The sequence below is a fragment of the Papaver somniferum genome, unplaced genomic scaffold (genome assembly GCF_003573695.1).
Source record: "Papaver somniferum cultivar HN1 unplaced genomic scaffold, ASM357369v1 unplaced-scaffold_81, whole genome shotgun sequence".
NCBI lineage: Eukaryota > Viridiplantae > Streptophyta > Magnoliopsida > Ranunculales > Papaveraceae > Papaver > Papaver somniferum.
In genome coordinates, this window is record NW_020651082.1 from 1,213,408 (window position 1) to 1,233,584 (window position 20,177).

Consider the following 20,177-nt stretch of genomic DNA (forward strand, 5'->3'; position numbering starts at 1 on the left):
GGACTAACACCCTATAGAATCTCTTAAATTCCCCGTTAGTCATAAAACACTAGAAGTATATGGAGTTTACAATTTGGGGGAGTTTGAGGGAGTTTCATAATGTTTTTGTGCTTGAACAAAATCTCTCAAAAAACAAGAGATTTATGGGGAGTTGGGTTAAACTCCCCCAAATTGTGTAGACTCTCGTATACTCCCTCTAAATCCCTAGGAATTTAAATACATTAAAATCTCTTGAACTCTCACGACTAACCCCATGTTCATATGATTCGCACCCCCACCCCTCCGGTACGCATGATACACCCCTAATGAATATGCATAAATAATATGCACCCCGGGTCCAAAAAGTAAAAGCTTTTGTTAGGATTCAAGCCTTGGTTGCCGTTCTTCTTCATTTCATCTCTCCTTCACCTCATCAAAGGCGGCAAATCGCAGAATCAGATCTTAAATTTCCATTGAAAAATACACAAAACAATGATACGGGCTTTACGAAAATTCGGTGGTTCTGCTCCTGTCTACTCGCCACATTCCCCATCTGCTAATCCGATCTCCAAACCAAACCCTAGTTTATCACCCACTCACTCATCTTCTTCTTCTGTTCTATTAAACAGAGTTCGCGACTCCAGAGTTTACCGAACCGAACAGTATGTTCACCCACATTACTTTTATTGCGACATGGAGGATTTTAAAGAGTTGTTAATTGGGTACAAGAGTGGTAACAGGAAAATGTATCCATATATAGTCGTAGCTTCGACAGCTAGGCATTCTGAACATGGAGAAGATGACAAGAAACTTATGAAAGAGCTTGGAGTTCTATCACAAGGTGATGATAAGAAGGAAGTTCATCGCGAGAGTTGCCCCCGTCGTGATGAGGGTAATTTTCACTTCTGCTTTCGATTGTTAAATTTGTATTATTTGTTACAGTAGCAAGTAAGTAAACTGACTTCAAACATTTTTTTTTATCTATAAATTAAGATGCAACTCCTAATTTATCCATAACATAGCACTAGGTAATTCATCCATCTATTGATAATTGATATAGCAACAACAAAAAGCAGCAGAAGTTTTTACACGATGAACTTGTAAAGTGTCAAAAGGGGTGAAGTTTGAGAAGCAGATCATTTTAAGTTGGAGATCTAGGAGGAAATTTACAGAGAAAGAAAATGGAAGATGCATAAAAAGGCACATTTTTTCCTCTTCCATTTTTTTTGTAGACTTTTGTTTGATACAGTGCCATATAATTTCCTCCCATTACCAAGACTTGGCATATAAATACGAGTACAACGCTTACTAGCTAGTTTAAGTGTTTGGGTCGAAATGTTGATTCATTTTGACTTCACACATTGGATGTATGTGCCAAGTGAATGTAATTGTTATTATTAGATCTTTGATTACTTGGTTTGCGTCCTGAGCAAATTTTTAAAAATCTAAAAGTAACATGGTGTAAGAATTGTTATTGAACCTGATAATGGGATCAGCTGGGTTGGATAATTCTTTGCTATAATGGACCTGAATTTTTTTTAAGGGTAGATGCTAGCTTCTGGCTATTTGGACACCCTACGCACATAAATATAATGCCTTACTTGATCTGCTCTTACAAGTGTACACAAAGAGAAGAAATGATCATGTTGATTTTTTTCCTTTTATTATCTGTTTTATGCTTTGTTGAATAATTTATTCTATTATATTTGGTTCTTATTAGTTTTATATCATGATTTACTGCAGGAGAAGGGAAAGAAGTGGAGTCAACCACGGGGTAATTTTGACCTACTGCATTCCTTGCTAACTGTTTATTGTTATGGTGTCTTTATGTTTGCCTAGCCACCACGTAAAGTTTCATATGTAGTTCTACTTATTATTACTGTTATTGTGTCTTCAGGCACGCCTTCCATGATTTTGTTTCTTCTTATGATGTCTTTTCTCCTCTTTTAGTTGTTACTGGTGATTCTAGGGTGTTTAGTCGACTAGTTGCTAGTACTATTAGTATTGTTATAACTGAGAATAAATTATTTTCTTCAAGGTTTATGAAAAAGAAGCGTGCCTGGGACTGGCCTCCTAATCCGTATGGGATCAGGTATTGTTTTACTCACTGCTTGGCTATTGTATCATTATTTATTATGAGTATAACATGAGGGAGAATCCATTGACACAATTTTCTAATGAACTGTTGGTTAATATTTTGTTAGTATATTCCTCTTGTAACGTTTTTCATTCTCATCTAAAATAGTGCATTCGAAGATACCAAACCTCACAATCTGATAAGATTCAGCACCAACTAACAGAACCCTAATGATAAAAATCCTTTGAGTTGGGGATTAGCCACCAATTTTAAAGAAACGTAACTGATTAATCTGGATTGAATGTCTTAGACAACTCTAGAGATGAGTATATATAGTGTTACTGACTTCTAAAAATAAGAACACTAAAGAAAAGCAACAACAATCTTTAAGGAATAGAATTAAACTAGGAAAGTAATAATCTATAGCAATAAGGAAAGATAATAGTGATGTCGGTATCCCAACATCCCATCCCTCTTCAAACACGGCTTGTCCTCAAGCTGCAAACTCTGGAAAACGAATAAGGAGATCATCTGCATACTCCCAAGTAGCTTCTTCCTTTGAATGATCTTTCCACTTGATAAGCCAACGAGTTCCTGCATGGTTGTTCTTTTTAAACATCTTACGATCTAAAATTGCCTCTGGTTCCCATTGGAAATTATCAGCATTAGTTGGCAGACTAGCATCAACAGCAACAGTAGAGCCTATTTTCAATTTCAAGGCAGAAACATGAAAAACAGGGTGAATACGGCTAGTAGATGTCAATTCCAGCTTATAAGCAACCGGTCCAATCTTTTCAAGGATGCGAAAAGGACCATAAAATCGTGGCGAAAGCTTTGAAAATGATTGGGAAGCTACAGTGGCCTGACGATATGGTTGTAACCGAAGATAAACCCAATCATTTACTGCAAAACTTCGATCTGTACGATGAGCATCAGCGTAAGTTTTCATTCTAGCTTGTGTATCCCTTAAATGGGTCTTCAGGATTTGTAGAGTGCGGTCCCTAGCTCTTAAGCTAATATCAACTGCATTAACCAGTGTAGAACCTGGAAGGTAGGCTGAAATCGTAGGAGGAGGACGACTGTAAACAGCTTCAAAAGGAGTCATTCTTATTGCTGAGTGATAAGTCGTGTTATACCATCATTTTGCCCATGGCAACCATTTAGACCACTCATGAGGTTTTGTTCCATCAAAACAATGCAGGTAGCTCTCTAAAGTTCTGTTGGTAACCTCTGTTTGTCCATCCGTTTGAGGATGATACGCAGAACTTTTACACAATTGAGTGTCTTGTAAAGAGAAATAGGCATCCCAAAAATTACTCAAAAATATAGGATCACGGTCACTCACTATTGTCCGTGGCATGCCGTGGAGACGTACAACATCACGAATAAATATATCAGCAATAGTAGCAGCGGTATACGGATGAGACAGCGCAATGAAATGAGCATATTTGGATAAGCGATCCACTACGACAAGTATAGAGGTTTTACGATTAGATGTTGGCAATCCGTCAATAAAATCCATTGAAATATCCATCCATACATCTTCTGGAATAGGTAAAGGCTGAAGAAGTCCTGGAGGAGCAATAGCCTCGGATTTATTACGCTGACAAATGTCGCATTGAGCAATGTAAGTTTTTATCGAACGTTTCATTCCCTTCCAGTAAAAATTTCTTTGAAGGCGCTTGTAGGTACGGAGAAAACCAGAGTTTCCACCAAGAGGTGTTGCATGAAATTCATGAAGAAGTTTAGTACACCATGTAGAAGTAGAAACCACCACAACACGTCCCTTATAACGGAGAATACCGTCAATATAAGAATACGGTGGTTTATAATTTGGGTTGCGACGTAACTCTTCTATAAGAAAACTAAATTCATTGTCATGATGACATTCTCGAATAATATCATTTATGCCAGAAAATATAGGGGCAGTGATCGCCAGAAGATGAGCATCAGAAACACAGGATAAGGCATCTGCAGCCTTATTTGCAGCACCACATCGATAAATAATCTCATAATCGTATCCCAAAAGTTTGGACAACCATTTTTGTTGCTCAATTGAAGATAATCTTTGGTCTAGGAAGTACTTAAGACTACCATGGTCTGTATAAATTTTGAAATGTCGACCGAGCAAGTAAGGTCGCCATTTTTGAACCGCAGAGACTATAGCAAGCATTTCCTTATCATAAACCGAAAGATTTAAATTTTTACCTGATAACGGCTTGCTGTAAAAAGCAATAGGCCTGCCAGATTGCATTAAAATAGCTCCTAACTCATTACCAGAAGCATCACACTCTAAGGTAAATTCTTTTGTAAAATCCGGAAGTGCCAATACTGGTGTAGTTGTTAAGGAAGACTGTAGTTGTTTGAATGCTTTTGTAGCTAATTCTGACCAGGAAAAAGCATTACGCTTCAATAACTGAGTTAATGGAGCACTTATTTTCCCGTAATCCTTGACAAACTTTCGATAGTAACCTTCCAAACCCAAAAAACCCCTAAGATCCTTAATAGAGGACGGAGTAGGCCAGTTGACGATGCTAGCAGATACCATATGACCAAGATAGCCTATGGATGATTTAGCAAAAATCACACTTAGACTCCTTCAAAAACAACTTGTTAGAACGTAATGTCTCAAAAACAAGTTTCAAATGCTTAATATGTTCGGCCATGGAATTACTGTACACCAATATATCGTCAACGAAAACTATAACAAACTTACGGAGATATGGCCTGAAAATATCATTCATCAAACTTTAAAAAGTTGCTGGAGCATTAGAGAGACCTAAAGGCATTACCAAAAATTCGTAATGGCCATCATGTGTGCGAAATGCCGTTATATGAATATCTGGCTCGTAGACACGAAGTTGATGAAACCCATAACGCATATCTACCTTGGAGAAAACTTGCTTACCATGAAACTCATCAAGTAATTCGTCCACCGTAGGATTGGGAAATCTATCCTTCACAGTGATTTTGTTTAGTGCTCGGTAATCAACACACATACGCCACGAGCCGTCTTTCTTCCGTACTAGTAATACCGGTGAAGAATAAGGGATGGTGCTAGGACGTGAAGCCTGCATTTTTTAATTCTGAAACAATCTTTTCAATTTCCTCCTTTTGGAAATGAGGGTATCTATAGGGTCTGACATTTACCGGAGCAAAATTTGGAATTAGAGGAATGCGATGGTCATGAAAGTGTGTAGGTGGAAGATATGTAGGAGAACCAAACACATCTGAAAAATGGAAAATTAATTCTGTAATTTCAGAAGGTACCTGAGAAAGAGTCGAAGATTCCATGTTTGGAGGTAAAGATGATAGCTGCAACAAAATGCCTTGTTGTTCTCGATGTATCAGACGCTGCATAGGAGTGTGATCTAGAAGCATAACTGTTGGGGAATTGTCACCAACCAAGATAAATTCAGTTCCTGATACACAAAATTTCATGTGTAATTTGTTAAAATCCCAACTTATAGCTCCTAAAGTTTGTAACCACTGAACACCTAAGACGGCGTCGCAGCCACTAATTGCTAACAGAAAAAATTCAGTAGAGAAACTATAGTTCTGTAGCTTAATTGACACATTATCACATGACCCACTAGTTTGAAGAAATCCACCATCCCCTATCATTACGCGCGTAACTGCATCATTAGATTGAATAGAATAACCACATTGCTTGGCGATTGTAGGGTGCAGAAAATTATGAGTGGAACCTGAGTCAATTAAAACAGTGATTGGTTTCCCTTTTATATGACCCATAATACGCATTGTATTTGGAAACGGAGAGCCCATAAGAGCATGAAGTGAAATTCCAGGAGTTGTTTCAATCTCCTTATCTTGTTCAGCTGTGATTTCCTTATCATCACCACCAATACAATCAAGCTCAGTAATAGTAACGCCAGCTGCACCTTCCAAAAATAACAAACGAGACTGCTCACAAAGATGTCCAGGTTTATACAGTTTATCGCAGTTAAAACAAAGGCCTTTCTCACGCCGTTCCTTTTGTTCCATCCATGATAAACGTTTAACTCCTGGAGGTAAACCATTCTTCTGAGAATTTGGAGAAGTTATAGTTCCTAATGCCTTGGGTTGAACAGAACAAATCCAAGGTTTTGATGCAGAAAAAGCTTTAGTAGCAGTAATAGCATCCTCTTGTCTTAAAGCTATGTCGAATGCCTCGGAAAGGGTCTTGGGTAAAAATAAACGAACACCGATACCAATATCAGGGCGAAGTGCAGAGATAAAAATACTAACCAAATTTTTCTCGGGGATACCATGCACAAAATTTAGTAGCTTTTCAAATTCAGTAATGAGTTCACGGACGGTACCTTGTTGTGATAATTTAGATAAAGAGCTGCAGGGATCAATATGCTTTCGAGATCCAAATCTAGAACGAAGTTTAGAAGAGAATTGTTCCCATGTTGATGCTACAAGAGTGTCTTTGATCCAACGGTACCATGGATTTGCATCTCCTTTGAAGTGAACAACTGCCAATGGTATCCTTTGAGCATCAGGTACATCATGAAGAGTGTGGTATTGTGCAGCTTGAAAAATCCATCCTTCAGCATCATCTCCGTCAAACACAGGAAACTTCAAATTTATTGTGCCTGCACGAATCGTGAAACCAGAACCAGAAGAACCATCTTGAATTAAAGGACCCTTACTGTGTGCGTGACCATTACCAGAAAATTTTCCTGATTCACTAAAAATAGTTGCAAGACCATTGATATTGGTTGTAAGCTTTGTGAAGAGGGTTTCTAGTTTTGTATATGAGGTTATACGATCTTGTTTCATATCTTCAATTACTTTTTCAAGTTTGTCAGTTAACCCTATAACATGGTTACTCAAATCTTGAACTGTCATTGTTTGGAAATAAAGAAAACTTTTTTTTGAAGCTGACAACCAAACCTCGCTCTGATACCAGATGATAGGATTCAGCACCAATTAATAGAACCCTAATGATAAAAATTCTTTGAGTTGGGGATTAGCCACCAATTTTAAAGAAACGTAACTGATTAATCTGGATTGAGTGTCTTACACACTCTAGAGATGAGTATATATAGTGTTACTGACTTCTAAAAATAAGAACACTAAAGAAAAGCAACAACAATCTTTAAGGAATAGAATTAAACTAGGAAAGTAATAATCTATAGCAATAAGGAAAGATAATAGTGATGTCGGTATCCCAACACAATCCACCAATTTTAATTTCACCTGTTAAACTTTAAAAGCCGATTTTTAAAGTGATAAATGTTGGTGTTATACGTCTTGGATAGTGCTCGTTTTTTGTAGAAATGTAGAAGAGTATAATAGCTATAAACTTGTTGTTGTGTGATATGGGTGCTGAAATTGTGAGATAGTTTACAAGTTAACGATCTTTTCTCTTAATTTATAATGATAATTAAAAAGCAAAACATTTTGTTTCTTCTTACTTGTAGTGGTCGCGATTTCTTCTTATTCGGCAGGACAGGCCGTAAAGTATTTGATCCAATCGGCAAACCAGGTCATTATCTGTGGTAATAATATGATTAAAGAGGACTTACATGAAGCAGAATTTCATCATAATATGTGTGTTTATGATCTTTAACTAATGTCTGTCTTTTTGCATGTAAGATAACGGGGTGTGTTAGACAATATCTATTAGAGTCCCAAAACATTTCCTATGAGTTCTTAATGTGACACTGGTTATATGTTGGTACTTAGAAGGATATGTTTATTTGCATGAATATCCTGGTCTATTTACTATAATTCATACCCACTTTTCACGACTAAGTTAGCCCTTTTGGTATGATATGAAGAATATGCATGTTATTGCTCATCAAATAATAGCTAGTAAATAACGTCTAAGTTTACTACTTCTTAATTCCGGTTCTTGTCCCTTACTTTGATCTGAGCTTGCACTATACCTATCACTACCTGCTGTCCTTTAATCTGGACCAAATAGAGGAAATGTTCAAGGAGCTAAACCCCCTTAAGGAAAAACATGTTGCAAAAGCTTGGTTGGACCTCTCATGCATGGAAATTTGACTTTTCACAATAGTCTTTCAGTTTTCTTTTGTATTGCATGCACCTCATGGGGCGGCATATATTTAGACAACATCGAGGTAAAATGTTGTATCATACCATTAAGTCAGTATCTGGTTCAAAATAAAGCCAGGAAGCTGGCTGCTCATGGTAGAAGTCTCTTGCTCGACTGATTTGCAGTATAGCCAGACAAGAAACGATAAGAAAGAAATTTTGGGCGTAGAGATTCAGAGGCACAAACATGATATTTCAATTAAGAATCAGCACAGGATGAATGAAAAACTATGACTTTTTTTTTGATCTATAAATAAATAAAAACTATGAGTTAACTACATTCAGCTCAGTGTACAGTGTGTCCAAATGGCATAATACATGTGATAAAGATCACTTTGTTGGTCTGTAAACATAGACTTCAATTAACACCCAGTGAAAAGATAGTGTGTCCAAATGGCGTAAGACATGTGATAAAGATCATTCTGTTGATCCGAAATCATTTTCTGTCGATACCTGGCTAGACTTCAACCAGGAACCAAACAAATCATAAAGCAACCAACACTGAACTGTACCTGTACCCAAGTATTTCCACCCATGGACTTCTAAAGGAACATCTGCAGAAACCAATAAGGGCTCGTCTGCTGAGCAATTTTGAACTTCAACTTCGAATTGTTGCCTATGAATTTGAGCCATGTTACTATGAATGTTTATGCGTGTATATAAGAAAATAATATACGACTGCCATTAATTCATGGATGAGTCGACAGAGGTTATGGGATACTCTAGTGCTTTTTTTCCTCGCGTTTTTAGGGGCCACTCGAAAGGATTTAGGGGCCAACAATAAAACAAAAAAGGTCACCCAAAGGGAAAATGTAGCCAGCCCTTATCTCGCGTAATTCGTAATGGCGAAATTACCCTTATATATTCGGAGGATATGATAACATTGTTATCCTCCGATTTCAATCGGAAGCCAAAATATTTCCCAGACTTCCGATTGTGGTAGGTGCAGTATTAGAATGATTTTTGTTTCATTTTTTCATTTCTTTTGCATTTGTGAGTTATTAGAGTTATAGAGAAGAGGTTGAAGGAAAAAAGGGAAAAACCATTTTTTTCACTACACAAATGGATGGATATGAAGAAGAAGGTGAGAATCATGACGAAGAACAAAATGTTGAGGGTTCACGACCGTTTAGAGAAGACGATTTGGGGTATATGTTGAATGATCCAAACTTTTGTGGAGAGGAAAACCTAGACGACCCTTTCATGGAAGAAAATGGAGAATCGCATGATATTGAAGCTAACGATGCATGTAAAACACAGGTATTGTGTTAAGAAACTAAAATACTCGATTTGCATGGTTTGTGTGCTTTTGTAAACAAGAAAAATCGATTATTACATGCATTGAATGCCATGAACTACCCAGATTCGGTAGATAATTTCTAGATTAAACTTACGAATATAACACACTGAGTACCAAATATGTATATTCGGTAGTTCCAAGATACTAGTTTACTGCCGAATATGAGAAAAACCCCAAACTGGTTTTCCAAAAATATCTACATTCGGTAGTTATGTAGAGTTATTTACCTCCGAATGGCCCCAAAAACGAATTCCTCAGAAAATTTCAAAACTCAGTATTCTTATCCTTTACAATCGGTAATAGTTTAACATTATTTGACTGCCGAATATAATAGTGGCCTCAAAATAAAATTTCCGAAAACTTGAAAATCGGATGTTTATAGATTAAAGTTATCTTCCGGTTATTTATATTCGGCTGGTTTACTATATATTTTAGCTTCCGATTATATCATTTTTTGCACTCAATAAACTGTGTACATTCATTTGCATAAATCGGGTGTTTTGGGTAACTGATAGGATTCCGAATATAAAGTATTCAGAAGTTTGACTTATTTAATGACCTCCGATTATATCATTTTTTTCACTCAGTAAACTGTGTACATTCATTTGCATAGATCGGGTGTTTTGGGTAACCGATAGGATTCCGAATATAGAATATCCGGAAGTTTGACTTATTTAATAACCTCCGATTATTGTATAATAATTTGTTGCTTTCATATGCAGGCCGTTGAAGAGTTTGTTGATGACTTCTATTTGAGGCCCGACACTTCCCTATACTATGCAAACGATTTGGTATACTCATTACTACTTTTTTCTTTTTTTCAAAATTTATATGTTAAATGGTTATGCTTATTAGATTTGTTTTGTTTTATGCACGTTTAGACATTTGGAAGTAAGAAGGAGGCAAAGGAATGGCTTATGAACAAGGCAAAAGATAACATGTGCGTGGTAGTTCAAAATAATCATGTTAGTGGCACGATTACTTCCCGATGAACCATTGCAAGGATTGGGTGAAACAATATGAGTCCAACATGGTTGATTGGGATCGTGTTATGGACAACAACTTTCCCGTTGAGTTACTCGAATTGATCCCCTCGGATGATGACGATGTTTGATCGTTTTTTTTTCGAGGCATGATTATAATTTTTTTTGAAACTATGTAATCGGAACAACAGTATTATAACACTTCAATACGATTAATCATATTCGGGAATTCCATATTTTATCAAACCGCCGATTAATATTAAAAATTTGAATTTACAGCACTCAAACATCACATGTTATTCTTTTTTCCCAGTCCGAGATGCAACAATCAACGCGGCTTCGAAATGTAGAAACGACTCTCCTCTCTACTTGGAATAAGCATCTTGTGCCGCAAACCTGTCGTCTCTGTGCCTATCAAGAATACGGTTGTACTCGGTGCACAATTTTATAACATGGTGCACCCTTGAAGAAACATGGGATGGTTCATAATTGTGGCGTGACTTCTTGTACTTACCAACAAAAGGACCCAATGAAACGTTAATCCAAAATATACGATCGTCCTGCTGTTCTTTGGGTAGATCTTTCACAGTGTAATAATTTTTTATCCACTCGGTCTCTTCCTCAACTTGTTTTAATCTTTCTCTATGATGGAATTGTTCTTGACCTCGCTTCTTAGCCTTGATTTCCTCTTCCTCCTCCTCTGTTGCCACTAACGATGGTTTAATTTTTTTGGGTTGTTTGTTCCTTTTTTGTATTTCTTCTTCCCTTGCTAAAATCGGTTGTTAACGATACACATATTACCTCCGAATAAGACATTCGGTGGAAAACTTAAATTCTTATCTACCGATTAAGTTGGTATTTCTAAACACGACTATATTATTCGGAGGATAATTGTTTTGTAAAGTTCTGAATGTACGATGGCCCAAAAATCAGAATTTGGGAAAAACTTATACTTTTCAAATTTTGAAATTGAAATAATCGGAAGTATAATTAGTTACCCAAACTTCCGAATATGGGCTGTCTAACATTCTATATTGGCCCTTGGAACCACCTAGAGCCAAGGCGTGGTTTGTTTTGAACTTGCTATATTCGGAGAATAATTGTTTTGTAAAGTCCTGAATGTACGATGGCCCAAAAATCAGAATTTGGGAAAAACTTATACTTTTCAAATTTTGAAATTGAAATAATCGGAAGTATAATTAGTTACCCAAACTTCCGAATATGGGCTGTCTAACATTCTATATTGGCCCTTGGAACCACCTAGATCCAAGGCGTGGTTTGTTTTGAACTTGCTATATTCGGAGGATAATTGTTTTGTAAAGTTCCGAATGTACGATGACCCAAAAATCAGAATTTGGGAAAAACTTATACTTTTCAAATTTTGAAATTGAAATAATCGGAAGTATAATTAGTTACCCAAACTTCCGAATATGGGCTGTCTAACATTCTATATTGGCCCTTGGAACCACCTAGAGCCAAGGCGTGGTTTGTTTTGAACTTGCTATATTCGGAGGATAATTGTTTTGTAAAGTCCCGAATGTACGATGGCCCAAAAATCAGAATTTGGGAAAAACTTATACTTTTCAAATTTTGAAATTGAAATAATCGGAAGTATATAACATTATATTGTCTTCCGAATAAATACTGGCCCCAAAATGGGATTTTTCCTATATCAGAAATTTTGAGATTTTTCAATATATATATATATATATTCGGTAGTGAGTGTACTTCCGAATACTGTGTGTCTACTTAAATATATTCGGGAGACAAAAAATTCATTAAACTACCGATTATTATCAGTTTGTATCCAGGAAGATATGACCAACAATATTCGGCCGATAACCATCAAATATTTCTCCCGAATACTGTCGATGTTCTTGAGAAATGAAGAACACGACTACATTCGGAAGTAAAGGAGCATGAATATCGCCCGAATCTGGATAAATAACTGAAAACCCTAGAATTAGTTTTTCTCGATTCGCCGAATTAAAGCGAAATAAACCCCAAAAATGATAGATTCTTACCTAATTGGGGCGATTTGACTTTGGAGCGGAATTTTTTTTGTCTTCCACAATCGAAAGATAATAGGAAACTGGAAGAAGAAGAGTTGAAATGAGTAGAATTATTTTTGATTTGGTTTTCATACAGTTTTATCATAAGGGCATTTATGTAACTTCAATATCATATAGGGTACCCCTTAACTAGAATCTTTGGCTGGGTATAAATTGATGACCCCTAAATCCTTTGGTGTGGCCCCTAAAAACGCTAGGCTTTTTTTGCCCTATACTAGTCTACCTACGTGTGCATGCTTTTGGGAGAAAAGTCCAACTCAATTTCTCAATTGGACTGTCGTTGAAATCTTGCTAGTCCACATCATCAACGTGGAAGACAAGTGGTGTGCGTCCAAGTGCATTCCCAGCCTTTATAGGATTTTAACTACAAAACAGTCCACAATGTCAGAATTCTGTGTGGTTGATGTCAATGGCATAACCTGGAACGTAGGGATCAATTTTGAAGGCTTTGTGATGCCGAAATACCTGAACTCGCTGTAGTCGTCGCCTTACTGGACCTTGTTTTTTCAAACCCTTTGAACGATAACACTTTGGTGGGGACAGGAACGAAGTCAGGGGATTTTAGTGTGAATCTCCAGCTCGAGTATGAAGCTGGGATTGTGGATTTCTCATATGGTCTCCACTCCAGCTTGCTAAGTATGCACTTTTTTCTTATGGCAAAGGCTCCCACGTTAGATAACCTGCAAAAAAGAGGTGCAACTAATGTGTGTAAATTCTATATTACAACTCTATTGAAACCTCTAATCATATCTTTATCGAGTGTCCTTTGGCATTGGAAACATGGGATTACTTTATGGTCTGTGCAGGTAAACCTTGTACTCTTCATGGACTGCTTAAGGATTTAATTTAAAATGGGAGTTTCCAAGAGATATGGAAGCGCATTTTAACCAGCATGTTGTTGGTTCTACGCACTGAACGAAATGCAAGAACATTCATAAACAAAATAAAACTGCTTCCTGCACTCATCAATTCAATTAAGCTCCAATCCTTGATTACTGGGATTCAAATGAAGCCTTTCTTTGCAAGTTTCAAAAAAGACGATGTGATAGTGAGTTGGAAAGAAAGAATTTTCAGCCTGCTTGATTATCCCGGCGTCATTAGGAGCGATCCTGAAAGAATTAGGGACAACTAATAAGACAAAATAGGATCACCCAAACCTAAATTCAAGCCGTCCCCTCCATAATCGGTAGTTTAAACTACAATCGGTTGTTAATTTGGTCTGCATCGTTTTTTTCCTACGAATCCTGTAATCGGTAGTTAATTCTGTAATCGGTAATGTTGGTGTATACAATCGGTAGCTAAGCTTATAATCATTAGACTACGTGTACACAATCGGTGGTTAAAATCATAATCGGTAGTGTCGATGGTCAATCGGGTGTAATATGAAGTTGCCTCAAAATCGAAATTGGAAGAAAACACAGGTTTTTGAATTTGAGAACTTAAATAATCGGTAGATTAGGAGTTAACTTTTCTCCCGATTATGAAGTTGCCGCCAAAATGAAATTTGAAATAATCTCAAGTTTTTGCATGGTGACTTAACATAAAATGTTTATATGAAGAATTTACCATGGTTTGTAAGTTCATAATTTCCAAATAAAGTGTGTCATCTTAAGAAAAGTTTATATGGATTAAAACAAGCACCAAGAACTTGGTTTCAAAAGTTCAGCTCAGTTGTGATTTCATATGGTTTTATTTGAACAATTTCAGATTTCTCAATGTTTGCCTATGTTTTTGGCTCAGACATGATGGTGCTCTTGTTTTATGTTGATGATATTATACTTATTGGTACTTCAAATTCTCTGCTTGATCATCTTGTACAATATTTAAGCTTTGTGTTTTCAGTGAAGTAGTTGGGAAATTTGCATTACTTCTAAGGTATAAAGGCTACAAGAACAAATAATGAAATTTTATTGACACAGAAAAAGTATACTCTTGATGTAAGGATCTACCTCACAAATGGCGCAGAACATCTCAAGAACAGTGAAGGGAGGAGGAAGATAAGGTGGTTATTAATATTTTCTTACCGTACAAACACATCAAAGCGAGAATATAAACTAAATCCTAATCGAGTAGCCGTGCGAGTCACATACATGCATGTAGCTAGCTCATAATTAGTAACCGCTAATACAATTAATTTACTAATGTAATTAATTAATTATTGATAAACGACTAACCCAGTGGGTGCTCAAAACACGGGGTCTTCCCTTAGTAACAGAAATGAGTTGATGATGCTTAGCGTCCTGACATTAACCTATACTCCTCCAAATCCTTGACCTCAAGGATCAGCTTAGGAAACTGACTATCCATGAAATCCCTGTCTTCCCAAGTTGCATCATGTGGTAGGAGGTTCTCTCACTGAACTAAAAGATGTGAAACAATGTGTCTGTTCTTATTATTCAAGTGGAGGTGCTCTGAGTGGCTTCATATTCATGTCACCATTCTTTTCAAGTGAAGGTAAAGCAGTCTGTGGAAGGGAACCTTGACCGATCTTGGCCTTCAACTGAGAGACATGAAAGGTAGAGTGGATCCTAGATTCTAGAGGCAGTTGTAGCCTATAAGGTACCTTCCCTATTCTACCAATCACTTGGTAAGGGACAAAAAACTTTGCAGCAAGTTTAAGGTCTTCCTTAGATGAACCGAAATTTTCCTATATGTCTGGAGCCTCAGATATACCCAATCACTCACTTGGAATTCTCTTTCAATTCTCATTCTGTCAGTTTGTCGTCTCATCCTATGATGTTCTTCCTTTAACACCCCTTTCAGAATCCCATCCATGGTTTTTCTTTATTGTAGATAGTCATATGCAGCTGAGATGATATCAATACTGGAAGCAGTCACACCAAACTGTGGTGGAGGATAACCATATAATGCCTCAAATGGAGTTAGCTTCAGACTAGTATGGAAACTAGTATTGAACCACCATTTAGCTAGTGGTAACCAAGTCACCCTTTTGCTTGGTTTGAAACTAGTCATGCATCTCAAGTATGTTTCAAGACAAGCATTAACTCTCTCTGTCTGTCCATCAGACTGGGGATGATATGCTGTACTCAAATGCAAGGCAATTTCCATTCTAGAAAATAATGATTTCCAGAAGTTGCTTAAAAAGACACTGTCTCTATCAGAGACAATGGTATTTGGTAACCCATGTAGCTTAAAAATGGAGTCTAGAAATACCTTAGCTACCGAGGAAGCAATGTAAGGATGGTTGATGCCAAGAAGTGACTATATTTTGAGAATCTATCTACCACCACTAGTATCACTTCTTTTCCTTCAGATTTTGGAAGCCCTATGATGAAGTCCATGCTAACATCTCTCCATGCTTGATCAGGTACTGATAAAGGCTGAAGCAGACTAGCTGGAAGTGAAGTGAAGGTCTTATGCTGTTGGCAGATGTCACACTCTTGCACCATTTGTTGAATGTTTTGTTTGAGACCTTTCCAGTAAAAGTAAAACTTAGCCCTTTGGTAGCTAGCTCTAGAGCCTGAGTGACCACCAACTGATAAAGCATGTATAATAACCATGATCTTCTGCTTCAAATCCCCATGGTTCCCAATATAAAGTTTTCCCTAGTACTTGATTATAATAAAAATCTCTCATATTTGGTGTAATTAGGAGTTTGAGAATAATCTCTTATGCTAATTTGTATTGAGTATAGATTTCTTGCACTTTTGTAAGCCATGTTGGTTGTAGAGTGGAAATTGCATTGCAGTTAACTTCTTCTGTCAATTGAACTCTAGACAAGGCATCTGCAACTCCATTCTTACTTCTCTTTCTATACTTCTGAAAAAGAGAGGGTACAACAACCTCACCCAATATTTCGATTAGCAATCTGTATAGACAAACTCCAATATACTTTCAAGAGAATCAACTAGACTCAATCTTAATAAAGTATATCAAAGAGTTATATCTCTGTTTCTTGATTCAATTCTTTCTCAATCAAATAAAAATTTGCGAGTCTAATTGAATACAAGAGAAATCACTTGAACGGTACCAAAGACCAATGTTCAAGGATCAATCAATTTCAAAATCAATAACCAAAGGTCATATTTCCAATTGATTGATTCAAACGCAAAACCTATGATATTTCGATTATATAACAAAATATAATGCGGAATAGTAACACAGACACCAAAATTTTGTTAACGAGGAAACCGCAAATGCAGGAAAACCCCGGACCTAGTCCAGATTGAACACCACACTGTATTAAGCCGCTACAGATACTAGCCTATTACAAACTAACTTCAGTCTGGATTTTAGTTGAACCCCAATTAATATCATACGATTCAAGGTACAGTTGCGCTCCTTACATCTATGATCCCAGCAGGATACTACACACTTGATTCCCTTAGATAATCTCACCCACAACTAAGAGTTGCTACGACCCAAAGTCGAAGACTTTAATAAAAAAATATGTATCACACAGAAAAGTCTACATGAATAGATAAATCTGTCTCCCACAGAAATACCTACAAGTTTTGTTCTGTATTTTGATAAATCAAGGTGAACAGAAACCAATTGATAACCCAGACTTACATTCCCGAAGAACAGCCTAGTATTATCAATCACCTCACAATAATCTTAATCGACGCGACAAAAGAGGATATTGTGAAATCATAAACGATGAGACGAAGATGTTTGTGACTACTTTTATATCTCGCCTATCAGAGATATAAATATCAAGACAATCATTACAATTGTACTCAAAATGATAGAATCGGCAAGATCAGATCACACAACTACGAGAAAGTAGTATCGGTCTGGCTTCACAATCCCAATGAAGTCTTAGAGTCGTTGACCTGGTTTTCAAGAAGAAACCTAAGGTTAAAGGGGAATGGACTCTAGCTAATACAACTAGTATCACACGGAAGGTGTGGGAATTAGGTTTCCCAGTTGCTAGAGTTCTACCTTATATAATATTTCAAATCAGGGATCGCAATCAATGTTAGCTTGGTAACAAAGCATTCAATATTCACCGTTAGAATAAAACCTTATTAGATTCAAGCTAATATCTTTCAACCGTTGGATCAAAAACTTAGCTTGTTACACACAAATCAAATGCACGATTTTAGGTTTGTGTAAACGTACCCAAACATGTACATTTGTTGGTTCAAAAATAGTTAACCAAATGGTTAGCCATATGAGCACTTTCATATCAACCATATTCTTCTTCACCATAACTAGTTCAAATGACTCAAATGAACTAGTTATAGAGTCGTTCAATTGCAAGAAAATCTTATGTAACTACACAAGACACAATCGAAGAAAAAACGATTTCATTCACTTGAATCGGTTCATGAACTTTATATCCACGGTTTGAATTTTGCATTCCTTAGTTAATATAAATAAGTTCACAAACAATCGTCTTTAGATATAACCAACTTAAGTTCGCAGACTTAGTTCGCGGACTTAAGTTCCCGGTATGAGTTCTCAAACTCCAGCAGATTTTCTCGGGTCGAGAACTTCCGCCAGTTCGCGGATTGAGTTCACGACTCTTGTTCCGGTTCTCTTGATCAACAAAGTTCGCAAACTTCGGTTCAAGGAAAAAGAACTTATACATATATGTGTTTCCACACAATGCTTATATCCATCATTGGTTAATCTAAACTCTCATTTCAATCATTGAAACATTCTTAGAGGATGTTATTATATAGTTGTTATTCACAAACTATTTTTCGTTAAAGTAAGCAATTTTCAAAGTGATTGAAACGTATCATGACTTTCTTCACTAGGTAAAAATGAACTTGGCTAAAGCAAAAGCTTACCAACACATATTTCGAGAAATAGATAGGCGAGATAAACTCGGCTCGAAATAGCAAATGTTTATAATCAAAGTCTGTATAGAAAAATGAATTTTATCTCAAAATAGGAAATAGAGTAGATAGACTTTTGAGTGATAGATAAGTTCAAGTCTCCACATACGTTTTAGTCGATGAAGTTTCACCAGTTCCTTGAGTAGTCCTTCGTATTGTATGATGATTGCCATGGAGTTCTTGAGCTCAACTACACTTTTTATCCTAGTCCGAGACTTAACTATAGTAGACTAGAAATCAAGACTTATAGTTTTAATCACTAACATTGACAAACATGCTTGAGATAGCAACGCATGCGAGTTCGACCGAGCAATGCTCTAACAATCTCCCCCTTTGTCAATTTTTACTGACAAACTATCATTACATATGGAATACAAAAATAAATGAATTATATTTTGTAGCTCATATTCCACATGCCTAATCTTCAACATTACTCGAAATCTTCGTCACTTCCAAGTACTCCAATGATCCCAAAGGTTGTAAGTTCAGCATCATCTTTGTTGAAAATTCGTAGCTATAACGATGAGAAAACAAGAGTTCTCAATAATTTTTATACAATATCATAATATCATTATATAGTATCAAAGTTCAATTGCATCACAACTTCGACGACAATACTATGGTGATATGTATCACTCCCTCTTAGTCAATACTCCATCTCTCATGAAAACCACCCCCCTTATATAATGATCCGAAAACCATATGTATTTGTAGTGTGAACTACATATTAATTCTCCCCCTTTTGTCAATAAAATTGGCAAAGGTACAAAAACGGGATCCTAATGAAATTTCCGAAAGAGACATTTCATGACCGAAAGAAAGCACATATCATCTTACTTAGATGCAATCATATAGCCGAAGCTAATTAGCACAAGTATGAGCTCTGATCTCATTAAAAGAATTGTGATTTTGGTCGAATCTCTTTTTCTTTCTGAATCTAGAAAGGAATCCATTTTGATGTGAGAAATTATCATAAAACTTACTGTCATCAAAATATGAGACATAGTTTGAGTCCTTACCAGAGGATTTTTGCTTTGAGGGAATTGACAACCAGTTGATAGTTTCCTTATTCCTTTTAATCATCTCCTTCAGGATATTTGTCATATCATCATTTTTGCTCCTTTCTCCTGGAATCTTATTCACATAAAGGACAACATTATCTTCTCTTTTGACGATAGGAGAGACTTGTTCCTTCCTTAAATTTTTTTTGTTAAGACTTCTGTTCTGCTTCGTAGCAATTAAGGAACTCATTGAACTGGATTTCCAGGTAGCATACACAGGGTATGTATGAAAACCAATTGGTTTAGACATACGAATGTCAATTAAACCTTTGAGGATTAAGTCTAAGGTGTGTTGAAGTTGAACAAACGATTTTTTATTCAACCTAGAGTTACCTTTTTGTTTACCAGAACAATTTGTCTCACAAAAGATACATACTTTCTGATCACAAGACTGATTAGACAGTACAGTCTTAACAGTCTTGTTAGGAGATTTCTTACTTCCATGTGATTTATAACGCCCTTGATTGGAGGAGACTAAAACATCTTTTCTGAATGGAAGGGATTCCGATTTTACTTCTGGAGCTGGAACATTTTCAATCATAGCAGAAGTACTTGATATGTTGGACTGCTTAGAGCATATTGAATAGAGAGTTTACTCAAGAGATGTTCAATTTCCAAAGCATACTTTTTGAGGCTTTCCTCAATAGAAATACATGAAGAATGATCTTCAGTATTTTCTTTGAACTTGCAGTCCTTCACAATACCAAGGAGAACATCGACATGATGTTTTAACCGATTAAATCTATCATCTTGGATTCTAACAAGATTTAGAATCAAATCAATGTCTTCAGTTGTTTACCGTTCATTTAGAGAGATAGACTCT

The 20,177-nt window shown here is 36.4% G+C and overlaps 1 protein-coding gene across 1 annotated transcript; it reads left to right on the forward strand.

Annotated features, from left to right (window-relative positions):
- Positions 1 to 366: 366 nt before the first annotated feature.
- On the forward strand, positions 367 to 7,818 carry LOC113345532. The gene is made up of 4 exons (XM_026589295.1): positions 367 to 871; positions 1,723 to 1,753; positions 2,018 to 2,071; positions 7,489 to 7,818. The coding sequence occupies exons 1-4, from the start codon at positions 472 to 474 to the stop codon at positions 7,568 to 7,570; spliced, it is 567 nt and encodes a 188-aa protein (XP_026445080.1). The 5' UTR covers positions 367 to 471; the 3' UTR covers positions 7,571 to 7,818.
- The last annotated feature ends 12,359 nt before the right edge of the window (positions 7,819 to 20,177 follow it).

What these genes read in the sequence shown, in the direction of transcription:
- LOC113345532 (XM_026589295.1), top strand. Translation starts at nt 472, where the DNA reads ATGATACGGGCTTTACGAAAATTCGGTGGTTCTGCTCCTGTCTACTCG. An exon ending in TTGCCCCCGTCGTGATGAGG is followed by an intron (nt 872 to 1,722) that starts GTAATTTTCACT and finishes GATTTACTGCAG; the next exon opens with GAGAAGGGAAAGAAGTGGAG. An exon ending in GAAGTGGAGTCAACCACGGG is followed by an intron (nt 1,754 to 2,017) that starts GTAATTTTGACC and finishes ATTTTCTTCAAG; the next exon opens with GTTTATGAAAAAGAAGCGTG.